At 44.6% G+C, this 16,576-nt stretch overlaps 1 protein-coding gene across 6 annotated transcripts in view; it reads right to left on the bottom strand.

Annotated features, from left to right (window-relative positions):
* Positions 1-7,853: 7,853 nt before the first annotated feature.
* Positions 7,854-16,576, bottom strand: part of LOC124006691 (collagen alpha-1(XXIII) chain-like) — a 729,230-nt gene continuing 720,507 nt past the window's right edge. For 5 of the 6 annotated variants that reach the window (XM_046316762.1, XM_046316765.1, XM_046316766.1 and 2 more), the window contains 7 exons: positions 16,253-16,315; positions 15,995-16,021; positions 15,068-15,121; positions 13,296-13,382; positions 12,942-13,007; positions 10,311-10,349; positions 7,854-9,214 (listed from right to left, as the gene is read on the bottom strand). In XM_046316762.1, the coding sequence (XP_046172718.1) occupies positions 9,212-9,214; positions 10,311-10,349; positions 12,942-13,007; positions 13,296-13,382; positions 15,068-15,121; positions 15,995-16,021; positions 16,253-16,315 (339 nt within the window). In that variant the 3' untranslated portion in view covers positions 7,854-9,211. The remainder of the gene's footprint in view (positions 9,215-10,310; positions 10,350-12,941; positions 13,008-13,295; positions 13,383-15,067; positions 15,122-15,994; positions 16,022-16,252; positions 16,316-16,576) is intronic. The other variant, XM_046316764.1, reaches the window with a different exon arrangement.

The raw sequence follows: 16,576 nt of genomic DNA, 5'->3' as shown, positions 1-16,576 counted from the left end.
CGGTCCACGCTTTGATGCACCTGTACTGACCTTCTGGATGATAGCAGGGTGAACAGGAAGTGGCTCGGGTGGTTGTTGTCCTTGATGATCTTTTTGGCCTTCCTGTGACATCGGGTGGTGTAGGTGTCCTGGAGGGCAGGTAGTTTGCCCCCGGTGATGCATTGTGCAGACCTCACTACCCTCTGGAGAGCCTTACGGTTGTGGGCGGAGCAGTTGCCGTACCAGGCGGTGATCTTGCCCGACAGGATGCTCTCGATTGTGCATTTGTAAAAGTTTGTGTGTTTTAGGTGACAAGACAAATATCTTCAGCCTCCTGAGGTTGAACACCGTCTGTGTGGGTGGACCATTTCAGTTTGTCCGGGATGTGTACACCGAGGGACTTAAAACTTTCCACTTTCTCCACTACTGTCCAGTCGATGTGGATAGGGGGCTGCTCCCTCTGCTGTGTCCTGAAGTCCACGATCATCTCCTTTGTTTTGTTGACATTGAGTGTGAGGTTATTTTCCTGACACCACACTCTGAGGGCCCTCACCTCCTTCCTGTAGGACGTCTCGTCGTTGTTGGTAATCAAGCCTACCACTTTAGTGTCGTCTGCAAACTTGATGATTGAGTTGGAGGCGTGCATGGCCACGCAGTCATGGGTGAACAGGGAGTACAGGAGAGGGCTGAGAACGCACCCTTGTGGGGCCCCAGTGGTGAGGATCAGAGAGATGGAGATGTTGTTTCCTACCCTCACCACCTGGGGGCAGCCCGTCAGGAAGTCCAGGACCCAGTTGCACAGGGCGGGGTCGAGACCCAGGGCCTCGAGCTTAATTGACGAGTTTGGAGGGTACTATGGTGTTAAATGCTGAGCTGAAGTCGATGAACAGCATTCTTACATAGGTATTCCTCTTGTCCAGATGGGTTAGGGTAGTGTACAATGTGATTGTGATTGCGTCGTCTGTGGACCTATTGGGGTGGTAAGCAAATTGGAGTGGGTCTAGGGTGTCAGGTAGGGTGGAGGTGATATGGTCCTTGACTAGTCTTTCAAAGCACTTCATGATGACGGAAGTGAGTGTTACGGGGCGATAGTCATTTAGCTCAGTTACCGTAGCGTTCTTGGGAACAGGAAAAATGGTGGGTCATGGTGGATATTCGGTCATGCTTCCGGTCACCTTGACCTAAAAGCAGTGGTTCGTGCTTTCAGTTTTGTGCGAATGCTGCCATCAATCCACGGTTTCTGGTTGGGGAAGGTTTTAATAGACTCTGTGGGTACAACATCACCAATGCACTTGCTAATAAACTCACTAACCAAATCAGCGTATTCATCAATGTTATTGTCCGACGCTATGTGGAACATATCCCAGTCCAAGTGATCGAAGCAATCTTGAAGCATGGAATCCGATTGGTCGGACCAGCGTTGAACAGACCTGAGCACGGGCGCTTCCTGTTTTAGTTTCTATCTATAGGCTGGGAGCTACAAAATGGAGTCGTGGTCAAATTTTCTGAAAGGAGGGCTTTGTATGTGTCACAGAAGTTAGAATAACAATGATCCAGGGTTTTGCCAGCCCGGGTCACGCATTTGATATGCTGATAAAATTTAGGGAGCATTGTTTTCAGATTTTAAATTCTCCAGCTACAAATTTCAATTTGAAATGGTTAAGATAAGGGTTAAGGCAGTGTTTCCCAAACTCTGTCCTTGATTATTAGTGTTGGTTGTTAGTGCTAGGGGGAAAAACATGCTCCCCTTGGGGTCCTGAGGATTGAGTTTGGAAAACCCTGGGTTAAGGTTAGGGTTACGTAATGGTTAGGGTTAAAGGTAGAGGTTGAGTTTGGGGTTAGGATAGGGACTTCCCAAGGATCTCAGATTTCCCGGGACTGTTTCGCCAGGGTCCAGACATATAGAGGGACAACTGCTCAGGCTGACGCAACTGGTTCACACACATCTCCACCCAGGGAGTCGTCCCATACTTCTACAATTTCAAGGAAGACACCAACCACCCTCTGAAGCTACTACCAGAGTGGAGACAGCGAACACTCTCTGAAGATGGTACCAGAGGACTTCTCTGTAGTCGTGAAGACACCCAACACTCAATTACATTTTTTTGTGGGCGGACTTTATTGGAATGGAAACACGTGTTTACATTGCCAAAGCAAGTGAAATAGATCATAAACAAAAGTTAAATAAACAATAAAAAATGAACCCTAAACATCATGCTCACAAAAGTTCCAAAAGAATAAAAACATTTCAAATGTCATATTATGTCGATATACAGTGTTGTAATGATATACAAATAGTTCAAGTAAATAAATAAACATAAATATAGGTTGTATTTACAATGGGGTTTGTTCTTCACTGGTTGCCCTTTTCTTGTGACTGCAGGTCACACATCTTGCTGCTGTGATGCACACTGGTATTTCACCCAATATATATAGGAGTTTATCAAAATTGGATTTGTTTTCAAATTCTTTGTGGGGGTCTGTGTAATCTGAGGGAAATATGTGTCTCTAATTTGGTCATACATTTGGCAGGAGGTTAGGAAGTGCAGCTCAGTTTCCACCTCATTTTGTGGGCAGTGTGCACATAGCCTGTCTTCTCCTGAGAGCCAAGTCTGCCTTTGGCGGCCTTTCTCAATAGCAAGGCTATGCTCACTGAGTCTGTACATAGTCAAATATTTCCTTCATTTTGGGTCATTCACAGTGTTCAGGTATTCTGCCACTGTGTATTCTCTGTTTAGGGCCAAATAGCTTTCTAGTTTGTTCAGTTTTCTTTGTAAATTCTTTCCAATGTGTCAAGTAATTATCTTTTTGTTTTCTCATGATTTGGTTGGGTCTAATTGTGTTGCTCTCCTGGGGCTCTGTGGGGTCTGTTTGTGTTTCTGAACAGAGCCACAGGACCAGCTTGCTTAGGGGGCTCTTCTCCAGGTTCATTTCTCTGTAGGTGATGGCTTTGTTATGGAAGGTTTGGTTCAAGCTGCTACCAGAGTACATAACTGTAGTCATGGAGACACTGACCACTCTCTGAAGCTGCTACCAGAGTACATCTCTGTAGTCATGGAGACACTGACCACTCTCTGAAGCTGCTACCAGAGTACATCTCTGTAGTCATGGAGACACTGACCACTCTCTGAAGCTGCTACCAGAGTACATCGCTGTAGTCATGGAGACATTGACCATTCTCTGAAGCTGCTACCAGAGTACATCTCTGTAGTCATGGAGACACTGAACACTCTATGAAGCTGCTACCAGAGTACATCTCTGTAGTCATGGAGACACTGACCACTCTCTGAAGCTGCTACCAGAGTACATCTCTGTAGTCATGGAGACACTGAACACTCTATGAAGCTGCTACCAGAGTACATCTCTGTAGTCATGGAGACACTGACCACTCTCTGAAGCTGCTACCAGAGTACATCTCTGTAGTCATGGAGACACTGACCACTCTCTGAAGCTGCTACCAGAGTACATCTCTGTAGTCATGGAGACACTGAACACTCTGAAGCTGCTACCAGAGTACATCTCTGTAGTCATGGAGACACTGACCACTCTCTGAAGCTGCTACCAGAGTACATATTTTAAAGTGGCCTTTTATTGTCCCCAGCACAAGGTGCTCCTGTGTAATGATCATGTTGTTTAATCAGCTTCTTGATATGCCACACCTGTCAGGTGGATGGATTATCTTGGCAAAGGAGAAATGCTCACTAACAGGGATGTAAACAAATTTGTGGCCAAAATAGGGAACATTTCTGTGATTTCTTTTGATTTCAGCTCATGAAACATGGGACCAACAATTTATATGTTGCGTTTATATTTTTGCTTAGTATAAATTGTTTCAGACCGTGAAAACAATTGCTATCACAGTCTGATGAATGAAACCACCAGCCCCTTTACAGTGTGAATGTAATATATAGTGAATTATCTACACGTAAATGTGGAAGGTATTTTTTTTCCATCTCACACGTTTGGCAAATGTATCTCTTACTTTTCAATTGTTGCACTTTCACAGTTCAGTCTGTGAAATAATTATCCAAAACAAATGTATTAAAGAACTGTAATTTATTGTGCAAATACTGTAAATTCACTTGGATATTACAAATATAAAAAGAAACAGTTGGAAAGAAAGGCGAAAGGTTTGGTGTGTTTCTTCATAGTGTTTCTTCAGTGGTCCCTACAGGGAGCAGTATCATACAGAGGATGTTCTTAGAGCACCAGAGGAACAAGGACCAGTAGTAGCCAGGGGTGTAGCAAGAAATTCATTGGTGGGTGGGCCTGCAGAAATTTGAATGGGCCAACGGGGGGGGGGGGGGTTGGGGTCGTTCTCATTTAATAAAAGCACAATTCCGTCCACGTTCCTTCTCCTCGCTGCCTCTCCTTGATTAACTTGGACTTTTTTCAAAAGAAGGCTAGAGAGGGCGGAGGAGAAGAGGATGCAGGAGTTGAGTAAATCTAATTGATGCGAAAAGTGCGAATCAATCCCAGAACAACAGCAGTCTTATATCGAAATAACCTGAAAAGCCGCTCAGCAAGGAAGAAGCCACTGCCCCAAAACCGCCATAAAAAGACAGATTACAGTTTGCAACTGCACATGGGGACAAAGATTGTACTTTCTGGAGAAATGTCCTCTGGTCTGATGAAACAATAATAGAACTGTTTGGCCATAATGACCATCGCTATGTTTGGAGGAAAAAGATGAAGGCTGGCAAACCGAAGAACATCATCCCAACCATGTAGCATGGGGTTGGCAGCATCATGTTGTGGGGGTGCTTTGCTGCAGGAGAGACTGGTGCACTTCACAAAATGGGTGAGGCAGGAAAATTATGTGGATATAATGAAGCAACATCTCTAGACATCAGTCAGGAAGTTAAAGTTTGGTCGCAAATGGGTCTTCCAAATGGACAATGACCCCAAGCACACTTCCAAAGTTGTGGCAAAATGGCTTAAGGACAACAATGTCACGGTATTGGAGTAGCCATCACAAAGCCCTGACCTCATCCTATAGAAAATTTGTAGGCAGAACTGAAGACCTCATCCTATAGAAAATTGCTGGGCAGATCTGAAAAAGCGTGTGCGAGCAAGGAGGCCTACAAACCTGACTCAGTTACACCAGCTCTGTCAGGAGGAATGGGCCAAAATTCACCCAACCTATTGTGGGAAGCTTGTGGAAGGCTACCTGAAAACTTTGACCCAAGTTAAACAATTTATAGGCAATGCTACCAAATGCTAATTGAGTGTATGTAAACTTGTGACCCACTGGGAATGTGCTGAAAGAAATACATGCTGAAAGAAATAATTCTCTCAACTATTATTCTGACATTTCACATTCTTAAAATAAAGTGGTGATCCTAACTGACCTAAGACAGGGAATTTTTACTTGGATTAAATGTCTGGAATTGTGAAAAACTGAGTTTCAATGTATTTAGCTAAGGCGTATGTAAACTTCCGAATTCAACTGTTTATCAACAATTTGTGCCAAATAGTTTTTTTTATTAGAAAGAAAAAGTTAATAATTATGATACTCCTCAAATTGTTCTCTCATAATTTGTTGCTTGTTTCACCTACAGCAATAAATCTTATATCTCTTTTCCACCCTCTGCCCTTTTCCTCTGTTTCTGGCTCCACTTCACCATCTCTCTGATCCCCACGTCCCCTTATCGCCTCCCATTGTCCTCCCATTGTCCTCCCCCTGTCCTTTTCCTCTGTTTCTGGCTCCACTTCACCATCTCTCTGATCCCCACGTCCCCTTATCGCCTCCCATTGTCCTCCCATTGTCCTCCCCCTGTCCTTTTCCTGTTTCTGGCTCCACTTCACCATCTCTCTGATCCCCACGTCCCCTTATCGCCTCCCATTGTCCTCCCCCTGTCCTTTTCCTCTGTTTCTGGCTCCACTTCACCATCTCTCTGATCCCCACGTCCCCTTATCGCCTCCCATTGTCCTCCCATTGTCCTCCCCCTGTCCTTTTCCTCTGTTTCTGGCTCCACTTCACCATCTCTCTGATCCCCACGTCCCCTTATCGCCTCCCATTGTCCTCCCCCTGTCCTTTTCCTCTGTTTCTGGCTCCACTTCACCATCTCTCTGATCCCCACGTCCCCTTATCGCCTCCCATTGTCCTCCCCTGTCCTTTTCCTCTGTTTCTGGCTCCACTTCACCATCTCTCTGATCCCCACGTCCCCTTATCGCCTCCCATTGTCCTCCCCCTGTCCTTTTCCTCTGTTTCTGGCTCCACTTCACCATCTCTCTGATCCCCACGTCCCCTTATCGCCTCCCATTGTCCTCCTCCTGTCCTTTTCCTCTGTTTCTGGCTCCACTTCACCATCTCTCTGATCCCCACGTCCCCTTATCGCCTCCCATTGTCCTCCCCCTGTCCTTTTCCTCTGTTTCTGGCTCCACTTCACCATCTCTCTGATCCCCACGTCCCCTTATCGCCTCCCATTGTCCTCCCCCTGTCCTTTTCCTCTGTTTCTGGCTCCACTTCACCATCTCTCTGATCCCCACGTCCCCTTATCGCCTCCCATTGTCCTCCCCTGTCCTTTTCCTCTGTTTCTGGCTCCACTTCACCATCTCTCTGATCCCCACGTCCCCTTATCGCCTCCCATTGTCCTCCCCCTGTCCTTTTCCTCTGTTTCTGGCTCCACTTCACCATCTCTCTGATCCCCACGTCCCCTTATCGCCTCCCATTGTCCTCCCCCTGCCCTTTTCCTCTGTTTCTGGCTCCACTTCACCATCTCTCTGATCCCCACGTCCCCTTATCGCCTCCCATTGTCCTCCCCTGTCCTTTTCCTCTGTTTCTGGCTCCACTTCACCATCTCTCTGATCCCCACGTCCCCTTATCGCCTCCCATTGTCCTCCCCTGTCCTTTTCCTCTGTTTCTGGCTCCACTTCACCATCTCTCTGATCCCCACGTCCCCTTATCGCCTCCCATTGTCCTCCCCCTGTCCTTTTCCTCTGTTTCTGGCTCCACTTCACCATCTCTCTGATCCCCACGTCCCCTTATCGCCTCCCATTGTCCTCCCCCTGTCCTTTTCCTCTGTTTCTGGCTCCACCTCACCATCTCTCTGATCCCCACGTCCCTTTATCGCCTCCCATTGTCCTCCCCCTGTCCTTTTCCTCTGTTTCTGGCTCCACTTCACCATCTCTCTGATCCCCACGTCCCCTTATCGCCTCCCATTGTCCTCCCCCTGTCCTTTTCCTCTGTTTCTGGCTCCACTTCACCATCTCTCTGATCCCCACGTCCCCTTATCGCCTCCCATTGTCCTCCCCCTGTCCTTTTCCTCTGTTTCTGGCTCCACCTCACCATCTCTCTGATCCCCACGTCCCTTTATCGCCTCCCATTGTCCTCCCCCTGTTCTTTTCCTGTTTCTGGCTCCACTTCACCATCTCTCTGATCCCCACGTCCCCTTATCGCCTCCCATTGTCCTCCCCCTGTCCTTTTCCTCTGTTTCTGGCTCCACTTCACCATCTCTCTGATCCCCACGTCCCCTTATCACCTCCCATTGTCCTCCCCCTGTCTCCCTCCCATAGTGGTTGTCCAGGTCCATCTCTCTCTGATCTCCAGGGCCAGAAGACTCCTGTTCCTGCACTGTGGACCCCACTGTCCTGAAGTACAGGAGCTCCAGGCTATAGTTTGCGGTGGCTACAACCTACTAAAGGGGTGATGTCTGAGGTAACCTTAGTTCACCTTTATTTAACTAGGCAATTCACTTAGGATGTTCCTGATATGTATTCCGTAGTTATATATCTAAAACAAATGAGTTAGCTTCTTATAGCTTCTTCTTCTTCTAACATCTATTGAAGTAGGTCATGAACGCCTATGACCTCATCACCAACAGTAGATACTAAAATACAACTCAAACTTCATGATTAAAAAGACAACAATGTCCATTTGAAATAGTATTTAATATGAACGACAACTTAAATACTGCATGTATCTAGAACAAACAATAATTAGCCCAATAAGCCCACCTGGTAGGTTTGAAAATATGTATTTTATTTCTACCTTGATGTCAGATGTAAAAAGTCCTGACCCTTTTTTAGGCTTGCTATCATTCATTTGACATGAAAATCTAAATCTGACTGTTTGAATAGCTCTAACTTTTTCAGGGGCTATGTATGAAATTAAAATGTATGTAAATTGAATATAAGACAGATCCAAGGAATTTCCACAAAACCTACACACAGGAATATCCCATTATATTTATAAAACCTACACAGGAATATCCCATGATATTTATCTACAAAGTTTTACAGTGTTCTGTGTCAATGAACTGGTTAGAGCACTCAGAGGAATGAGAAAAGCATTTGATGCAACAACTTTGAAACCATTACAAACATTTTAAAACATTTTAAACCAAAATATTGATCTAAACATGAAACACATTTAAGAAAACGTCTATACAGACAAAGGTTAAATCTCAAAAGCCATCGAAAGATCATGGTATTAAAACGTGTTCATTTCAGATCTGATTCGTTTTTACACACATTATGACAAAAACACACAACCTCATGTAATGGATAACACACTGCTAAGTGATGTAGAACTACTTGAAATAAATCCATTCATCTAAGCTAGTGTGTGTCTGTAATTTGTTGTGAGGGATCTGGAGTTTGTATCCAGTCCCTCCAGTACCAGTTAGGATTGCAGCTGAAGAGTGAAAGCCATATTCCCTCCATGCTGGTGTAGCCATCTGTCTCTGTCCAGCGCAGTCAGTCTGTGTGGCTCCTGTGCCTCCCCATACCTCTCTCCTAAGGTTGGGATAGGCACCTGGCATTGGGTCCCTGCCATGAGGACTGGTCCTTTCAAAGCAAACAGCGATCACAGGAGTGATGGGGTAGATGTCTTTGCAAGGTGCAGGCTGAGTTGTACACTCCAATATGGGAACACTAGTGAGCCTGTTAGTCAGAATCAATGATTTATTTCTCCCCGTATAGATAAAAGCAGCAACATTTGTCCATCCGGTAGGTGTTGAGTGCATTCGCTGCTGCTTTCCGTTTGTCACCAGTCTCCCCTCTTTGTGTGCATGATATCGTTCTTGTAAGTAATCTCTAAACTAAAAAAAATAGTTTTCTTTTCATATGCAAAAAGTAAAAAATATTGATTGTGACCCACAATCTAAATTCCAATACGAAAAACTCAATATATTAAATTAGAATTGGCAACAACAACAAAAAACAATACTTGAGTTTTTTTTGAAAAATATATATCGATATGTACAGATCCCAGATCCCAGGTCAGTCATCACTGAAAAAGAGCAAAAGCAGAGACACACATTCACTAGCAGGCAAATAATACTGTACAATGACACCGTACACTATGTAAGATGAAATATAAGATCTTAAACACCCCTAAAGGCATCTGAATAGTTCCCATCTGAAACAGTTTGTGCATACATTATGACAACATTTTGTGCCGTTTTTGGTCTTTATGGTATTCAGCAAGGTTTTTTTCGGCTGTTTGTGCACACAAATGTTTTCTCGAGGCCAAAGCCGGTAGCCGAAGTCTATGCCCCTTCGTCGGTCATTGGTCAACAGTAGGGATTCTTCAATGAAGTCTACGCCCCTTCGTCAGTCATTGGTCAACAGTAGGGATTCTTCAATGAAGTCTACGCCCCTTCGTCAGTCATTGGTCAACAATAGGGATTCTTCGATGAAGTCTACGCCCCTTCGTCAGTCATTGGTCAACAATAGGGATTCTTCGATGAAGTCTACGCCCCTTCGTCAGTCATTGGTCAACAATAGGGATTCTTCGATGAAGTCTACGCCCCTTCGTCGGTCATTGGTCAACAATAGGGATTCTTCGATGAAGTCTACGCCCCTTCGTCGGTCATTGGTCAACAATAGGGATTCTTCGATGAAGTCTACGCCCCTTCGTCAGTCATTGGTCAACAATAGGGATTCTTCGATGAAGTCTACGCCCCTTCGTCGGTCATTGGTCAACAATAGGGATTCTTCGATAAAGTGTTTGTTGTCATTCAACGATAGACGACATTTTTTCACATATAAATACTGCACCAAACATCTTAGTTAGATGTAAAATTGGGCGACTGAGATGTCTACGGCAAAAACGTCAAAATTAATGACAGATTTCTTGAGTTATCTTCGATGAATTCGGACTATTTTGAGGAAGTGTATACTGACTACGGCTTCTCAAGATGGAAAAACAGTACTATTCCCACTTTTTGTATTTTTTGAAGAGAAGGCCTTTTAAGGGACTAAGCGAGGCACAGATGTTCACTTCCCTTAGCCGAGTTCTGCTAGGAGCGAACCTAGTGTGCAGATACCTTAATACAGCCTAACACCCAAAAAGGGCTTCATAGAAGTAGTGTTGCTGTACAAACCTTATGCCAACACCCAGGTATGGGTAACCCATCCCGACCCTGGGGACAGAAAAGAAACACACGCCGCATCGCCAACAGATAAACACAGATGGTCTGTAACAACACAGGGCTAGGAGGAGGGATATCTAACAGCACACAGCAGTCATGCTGTCAAACCTTCCATTAAACTAATACCATGTTACAGTGGTTAAAAACAGTGACATCCCAGCTCATGATTCAGTAGCTGACGTAACATCGTAAAACACTGACAACATTACTTCACATAGGAGGAGCACAACACCGATGTCACAACATTACACACTACACCCACGGTGATAAGAGTTTAAACAGCGTTTCTGTTCAGCTAGACTACAGGCAGGGACGAGCACATTCAGCACAGTGAAGGACAGGTAGCTCTGCTGCAGTGGTAGACATGCTGGCCCAGGTTATCATGTTTTGAGGATCTGACTATTGTGTTATGCCGCTAACATTAGACTACCAATTAGGAGACCCAGTGTCTTGCTGGTTTGTTGCTGGCTAAGTATGTCTAACTAGGGAGTGAAAGGGGGGGGGGGGGGCTAAGTATGTCTAACTAGGGAGTGAAAGGGGGGGGGCTAAGTATGTCTAACTAGGGAGTGAAAGGGGGGGGCTAAGTATGTCTAACTAGGGAGTGAAAGGGGGGGCTAAGTATGTCTAACTAGGGAGTGAAAGGGGGGCTAAGTATGTCTAACTAGGGAGTGAAAGGGGGGGCTAAGTATGTCTAACTAGGGAGTGAAAGGGGGGGGGGCTAAGTATGTCTAACTATGGGAGTGAAAGGGGGGCTAAGTATGTCTAACTAGGGAGTGAAAGGGGGGGGCTAAGTATGTCTAACTAGGGAGTGAAGGGGGGGGCTAAGTATGTCTAACTAGGGAGTGAAAGGGGGGGGCTAAGTATGTCTAACTAGGGAGTGAAAGGGGGGGGCTAAGTATGTCTAACTAGGGAGTGAAAGGGGGGCTAAGTATGTCTAACTAGGGAGTGAAAGGGGGGGCTAAGTATGTCTAACTAGGGAGTGAAAGGGGGGGGGCTAAGTATGTCTAACTAGGGAGTGAAAGGGGGGGGGCTAAGTATGTCTAACTAGGGAGTGAAAGGGGGGGGCTAAGTATGTCTAACTAGGGAGTGAAAGGGGGGGCTAAGTATGTCTAACTAGGGAGTGAAAGGGGGGGCTAAGTATGTCTAACTAGGGAGTGAAAGGGGGGGCTAAGTATGTCTAACTAGGGAGTGAAAGGGGGGGCTAAGTATGTCTAACTAGGGAGTGAAGTATGTCTAACTAGGGGGGGGCTAAGTATGTCTAACTAGGGAGTGAAAGGGGGGGGGCTAAGTATGTCTAACTAGGGAGTGAAAGGGGGGGGGGCTAAGTATGTCTAACTAGGGAGTGAAAGGGGGGGGCTAAGTATGTCTAACTAGGGAGTGAAAGTATGGGGGGGGGGGGCTAAGTATGTCTAACTAGGGAGTGAAAGGGGGGGGGCTAAGTATGTCTAACTAGGGAGTGAAAGGGGGGGGCTAAGTATGTCTAACTAGGGAGTGAAAGGGGGGGGCTAAGTATGTCTAACTAGGGAGTGAAAGGGGGGGGCTAAGTATGTCTAACTAGGGAGTGAAAGGGGGGGGCTAAGTATGTCTAACTAGGGAGTGAAAGGGGGGGGCTAAGTATGTCTAACTAGGGAGTGAAAGGGGGGGGGCTAAGTATGTCTAACTAGGGAGTGAAAGGGGGGGGGGGGGCTAAGTATGTCTAACTAGGGAGTGAAAGGGGGGGGGCTAAGTATGTCTAACAAGGGAGTGAAAGGGGGGGCTAAGTATGTCTAACTAGGGAGTGAAAGGGGGGGGCTAAGTATGTCTAACTAGGGAGTGAAAGGGGGGCTAAGTATGTCTAACTAGGGAGTGAAAGGGGGGGCTAAGTATGTCTAACTAGGGAGTGAAAGGGGGGCTAAGTATGTCTAACTAGGGAGTGAAAGGGGGGGCTAAGTATGTCTAACTAGGGAGTGAAAGGGGGGGCTAAGTATGTCTAACTAGGGAGTGAAAGGGGGGCTAAGTATGTCTAACTAGGGAGTGAAAGGGGGGCTAAGTATGTCTAACTAGGGAGTGAAAGGGGGGGGCTAAGTATGTCTAACTAGGGAGTGAAAGGGGGGGGGCTAAGTATGTCTAACTAGGGAGTGAAAGGGGGGCTAAGTATGTCTAACTAGGTAGTGAAAGGGGGGGCTAAGTATGTCTAACTAGGGAGTGAAAGGGGGGGCTAAGTATGTCTAACTAGGGAGTGAAAGGGGGGGCTAAGTATGTCTAACTAGGGAGTGAAAGGGGGGCTAAGTATGTCTAACTAGGGAGTGAAAGGGGGTGGCTAAGTATGTCTAACTAGGGAGTGAAAGGGGGGGGCTAAGTATGTCTAACTAGGGAGTGAAAGGGGGGGCTAAGTAGGTCTAACTAGGGAGTGAAAGGGGGGGGCTAAGTATGTCTAACTAGGGAGTGAAAGGGGGGGGGCTAAGTATGTCTAACTAGGGAGTGAAAGGGGAGGGGGGGGGGCTAAGTATGGCTTCCACTGCATCACAGAAAGCAGGAAGACAGACAGGGGATGGGGTTAATGAGGGGTGGAGGACAGAAAGACAGAAAGCAGAAATACTATACCAGGGGGCAAGGGGCGCCTGAGAGTTGCCCCGCCTCCCCAGGGTGTTCTCCACCCCCATTGGTGCCCTGTCAGCAAGAGCCATTCCGAAAATGTCACTCCTTCATTCAATTGATACTGTACTGTGTATACTGTCTGTCTATAGCCACTTACTCAAGTCCTGACCTCAGTCATACAAACATCTCAGTCATATATAAACATTTCCATTATATAAATATCTCATATACCTATAAATGTCTACACTCCAATGAAACCTAATAATTGTGTTATTTAGAGAAAGAAAGGTTTGCCCTTGAATGAAAAGGCAGTGTTAGAGTAAAGAGTGAGTGGAGATGAGACAGGAAGAAGTGTCATACCACAGGACAGGGCTGGTCCAGTCCAGGGGGGCCTTGCTCGCCCTTCTGTCCCTTCAGTCCCTTCTTTCCCAGCATCCCCCTGTCACCCTGAGAGAGAAGAGAGACAAAACAATAATATATCATCATTAGGGCTATTAGAGTTATTCAGTTAACTTAAGTTAACCTTTTGTCATTTTAGTGCATAATAAAGCAATTATATATTGCATAGTCTGAAAACATCTAAAATGCACTAAAAATATCCAAAATACATAATATATACAAATAAAAACAACAATGTGATGTCAAAACAAGTTGACATTGATGTTAAATAAATTGTGCTTCATCAATTTACCTGATTTTGCTAACCGTTACTTTGGAAAAAATCAAGATGTCACTTTTCTTGTAATGATTTGTGTAATTTGAGCAAATTCTGAATTTGCGATTCTTCGTGATTAATCAAAGCAAATCCTGCGATTAACTAGATACATTGTTTTTCATCATTTGGCAGCCCTAATAATAATAATATATGCACTTCAGCAGACGCTTTTATCCAAAGCGATTTACAGTCTGGGCTGCATGCGTGTTTTACGTATGGGGTGGTCCAGGGAATCAAATCTACTATCCAAGGGTAGCATGAGCCGTGCTCTACCAACGGAGTTACAGAGGCCCACAGAGGAGTCTCTCATCGAGCATTCATTTCTTCTCCACATTACACTATACCTAAATAATCCTCCTACGCCTCCCCTCGACACCCACCCCAAAACTATGTAACCAGCACTTGCACTTGACCCCCCTTTCTAGCTCTGACTCTACTGATCAAATCAAATCCAATTGTATTTGTCACATGCACCGAATACAACAGGCGTATTCTCGTGTCTCAGCCTCCAGTATTTATGCTGCAGTAGTTTGTGTCGGGGGGCTAGGGTCAGTTTGTTTATCTGGAGTACTTCTCCTGTCCTATTCGGTGTCCTGTGTGAATCTAAGTGTGCGTTCTCTAATTCTCTCCTTCTCTCTTTCTCTCTTTCTTTCTCTCTCTCGGAGGACCTGAGCCCTAGGACCGTGCCCCAGGACTACCTGACATGATGGCTCCTTGCTGTCCCCAGTCCACCTGACTGTGCTGCTGCTCCAGTTTCAACTGTTCTGCCTTATTATTATTTGACCATGCTGGTCATTTATGAACATTTGAACATCTTGGTCATGTTCTGTTATAATCTCTACCCGGCACAGCCAGAAGAGGACTGGCCACCCCACATAGCCCGGTTCCTCTCTAGGTTTCTTCCTAGGTTTTGGCCTTTCTAGGGAGTTTTTCCTAGCCACCGTGCTTTTACACCTGCATTGTTTGCTGTTTGGGGTTTTAGGCTGGGTTTCTGTACAGCACTTTGAGATATCAGCTGATGTACGAAGGGCTATATAAATAAATTTGATTTGATTTGATTTGCGTAGACCTTACAGTGTGATGCTTACTTACAAGCCCTAACCAAAAATGCAGTTAAAAAACAAAATATGATTAAGAAATAAAAGTAACAAATAATTAAAGAGCAGCAGTAAAATAACAATAGCGAGACTATATACGGGGGGTACCGGTACAGAGTCAATGTGTGGGGGCACCGGTTAGCTACGTTATTGAGGAAAAATGCTCTTTTGCTTGTGATATGTGGATGTCCCACCTAGCTATCTTAAGATGAATGCACTAACTGTAGTGGCTCTGGATAAGAGCTTCTGCTAAATGACTCACATGTAATAGAAGATGAATAAACACAGCCACAGTAGCCACTGTTGTGTCTGATACCCACCTTGTCTCCTCTGCCCCCCCTCTCCCCCTTTTGTCCCATCAGCCCGGGGAAACCCTGAAAGAGGTGGTGGTTAATGAGGTGTCTTTAAGAGACTTTGTTAGTTGTTAGTGTCACACACAAAAAAAAATTTGGCCCCCATAAGAATACAGTTGAATAGCCTTGTCATCGCTGTTCCACTCTGTATTTAATCTTGCTCTTGTGACTGACAGGGTTCAAACCAGCTGTCCTGCATGTCACAAGACTGTGGCATAGAGGGGAGCAGAAGGCACATCGCTTGTAGACAAAATTTGAACCGCCAAATTCATAGGAATAAAATAAATGAAACATGCCATGATGGCTCCAGAGACCATCAGAAGCTTCTGTTTACCACAGAGACCATTTCATTCTATCTGTACTTTTCCTGGCTGGCAAAGTACCAGGATGTTGTCTCTGGTTTTCAATCTGAATTTAGAGTACTGAATTTAGAGTACTGAATTTAGAGTACTGAATTTAGAGTACTGAATTTAGAGTACTGAATTTAGAGTACTGAATTTAGAGTACTGGATTTAGAGAACTGAATTTAGAGTACTGAATTTGAAAACTGAATTTGAATGCATTTGAGAAGTTGACATTATGACATTTTGATCAACTTTAATTATACCGTAGTTTGTAAACTTGATACACAGAAAATGAATGCAATATCTACCATATTGAAATTTAATATTCAATTAAATGTAAATCGAATGATTAAACTGAATGCAATATTCACTCAACTCAGTTTCAAATCAAAGTTAATTTATGAATTAAATTATTTAATTTGTGCAATACAAATTCTAAAATATTAAATTCAATAGCCTAATACAAATTCTAAATTATGGAATTCAAATGCAATTTAAGGTTGGCATGGAAATCCCTCCATAGAAATGTGACAGATTTAGACATACTTACATCTAATCCCGGCAATCCTTGCTCTCCCTGTTGAAGAAATTAAATATGATCAAATTCATTCAGAAGCAGCTTACTTTGGAAAATGTACCTGTCTCTGAAGGGTCTCTGATATCCTGTCCACTCTGATTCAGAGGAGTTGGGTTAAATGCGGAAGACATATTTCAGTTGAATGCATTCAGTTGTACAACTGACTAGGTATCCCCCTTTCCCATTCTCTTTCCATTTCCACAAAAACAGGGCATGAAAAATGCTTCTAACCTTTCCCCCTTTGGTGCCAGGGAGACCAACCAACCCTGTAGAACCTGGAAGACCCTGGGTACCCTGTGTGCAGAAATAGAGTAATCTGTTATGTTATCCGTAATATGATATGCAGCAGGGTTGGTTGACAATTCTGAATTGAGTTGCGAATTGTTCTTTAATTCCTATTCAATACTTGAATATCACTTTGGAATTCGGAAATCGATTTCAATTCAATGAACTTAAATGAAATTTAAATGATTATTTATTCTACATTCAACCATACATATGTTTCTTTTGACATACTGTATGTGACCAGTAATATGTCAAACATATCGATGAAAC

The sequence above is a fragment of the Oncorhynchus gorbuscha genome, linkage group LG20 (assembly GCF_021184085.1).
Source record: "Oncorhynchus gorbuscha isolate QuinsamMale2020 ecotype Even-year linkage group LG20, OgorEven_v1.0, whole genome shotgun sequence".
NCBI lineage: Eukaryota > Metazoa > Chordata > Actinopteri > Salmoniformes > Salmonidae > Oncorhynchus > Oncorhynchus gorbuscha.
This window is presented reverse-complemented; position numbering and strand designations above follow the sequence as displayed.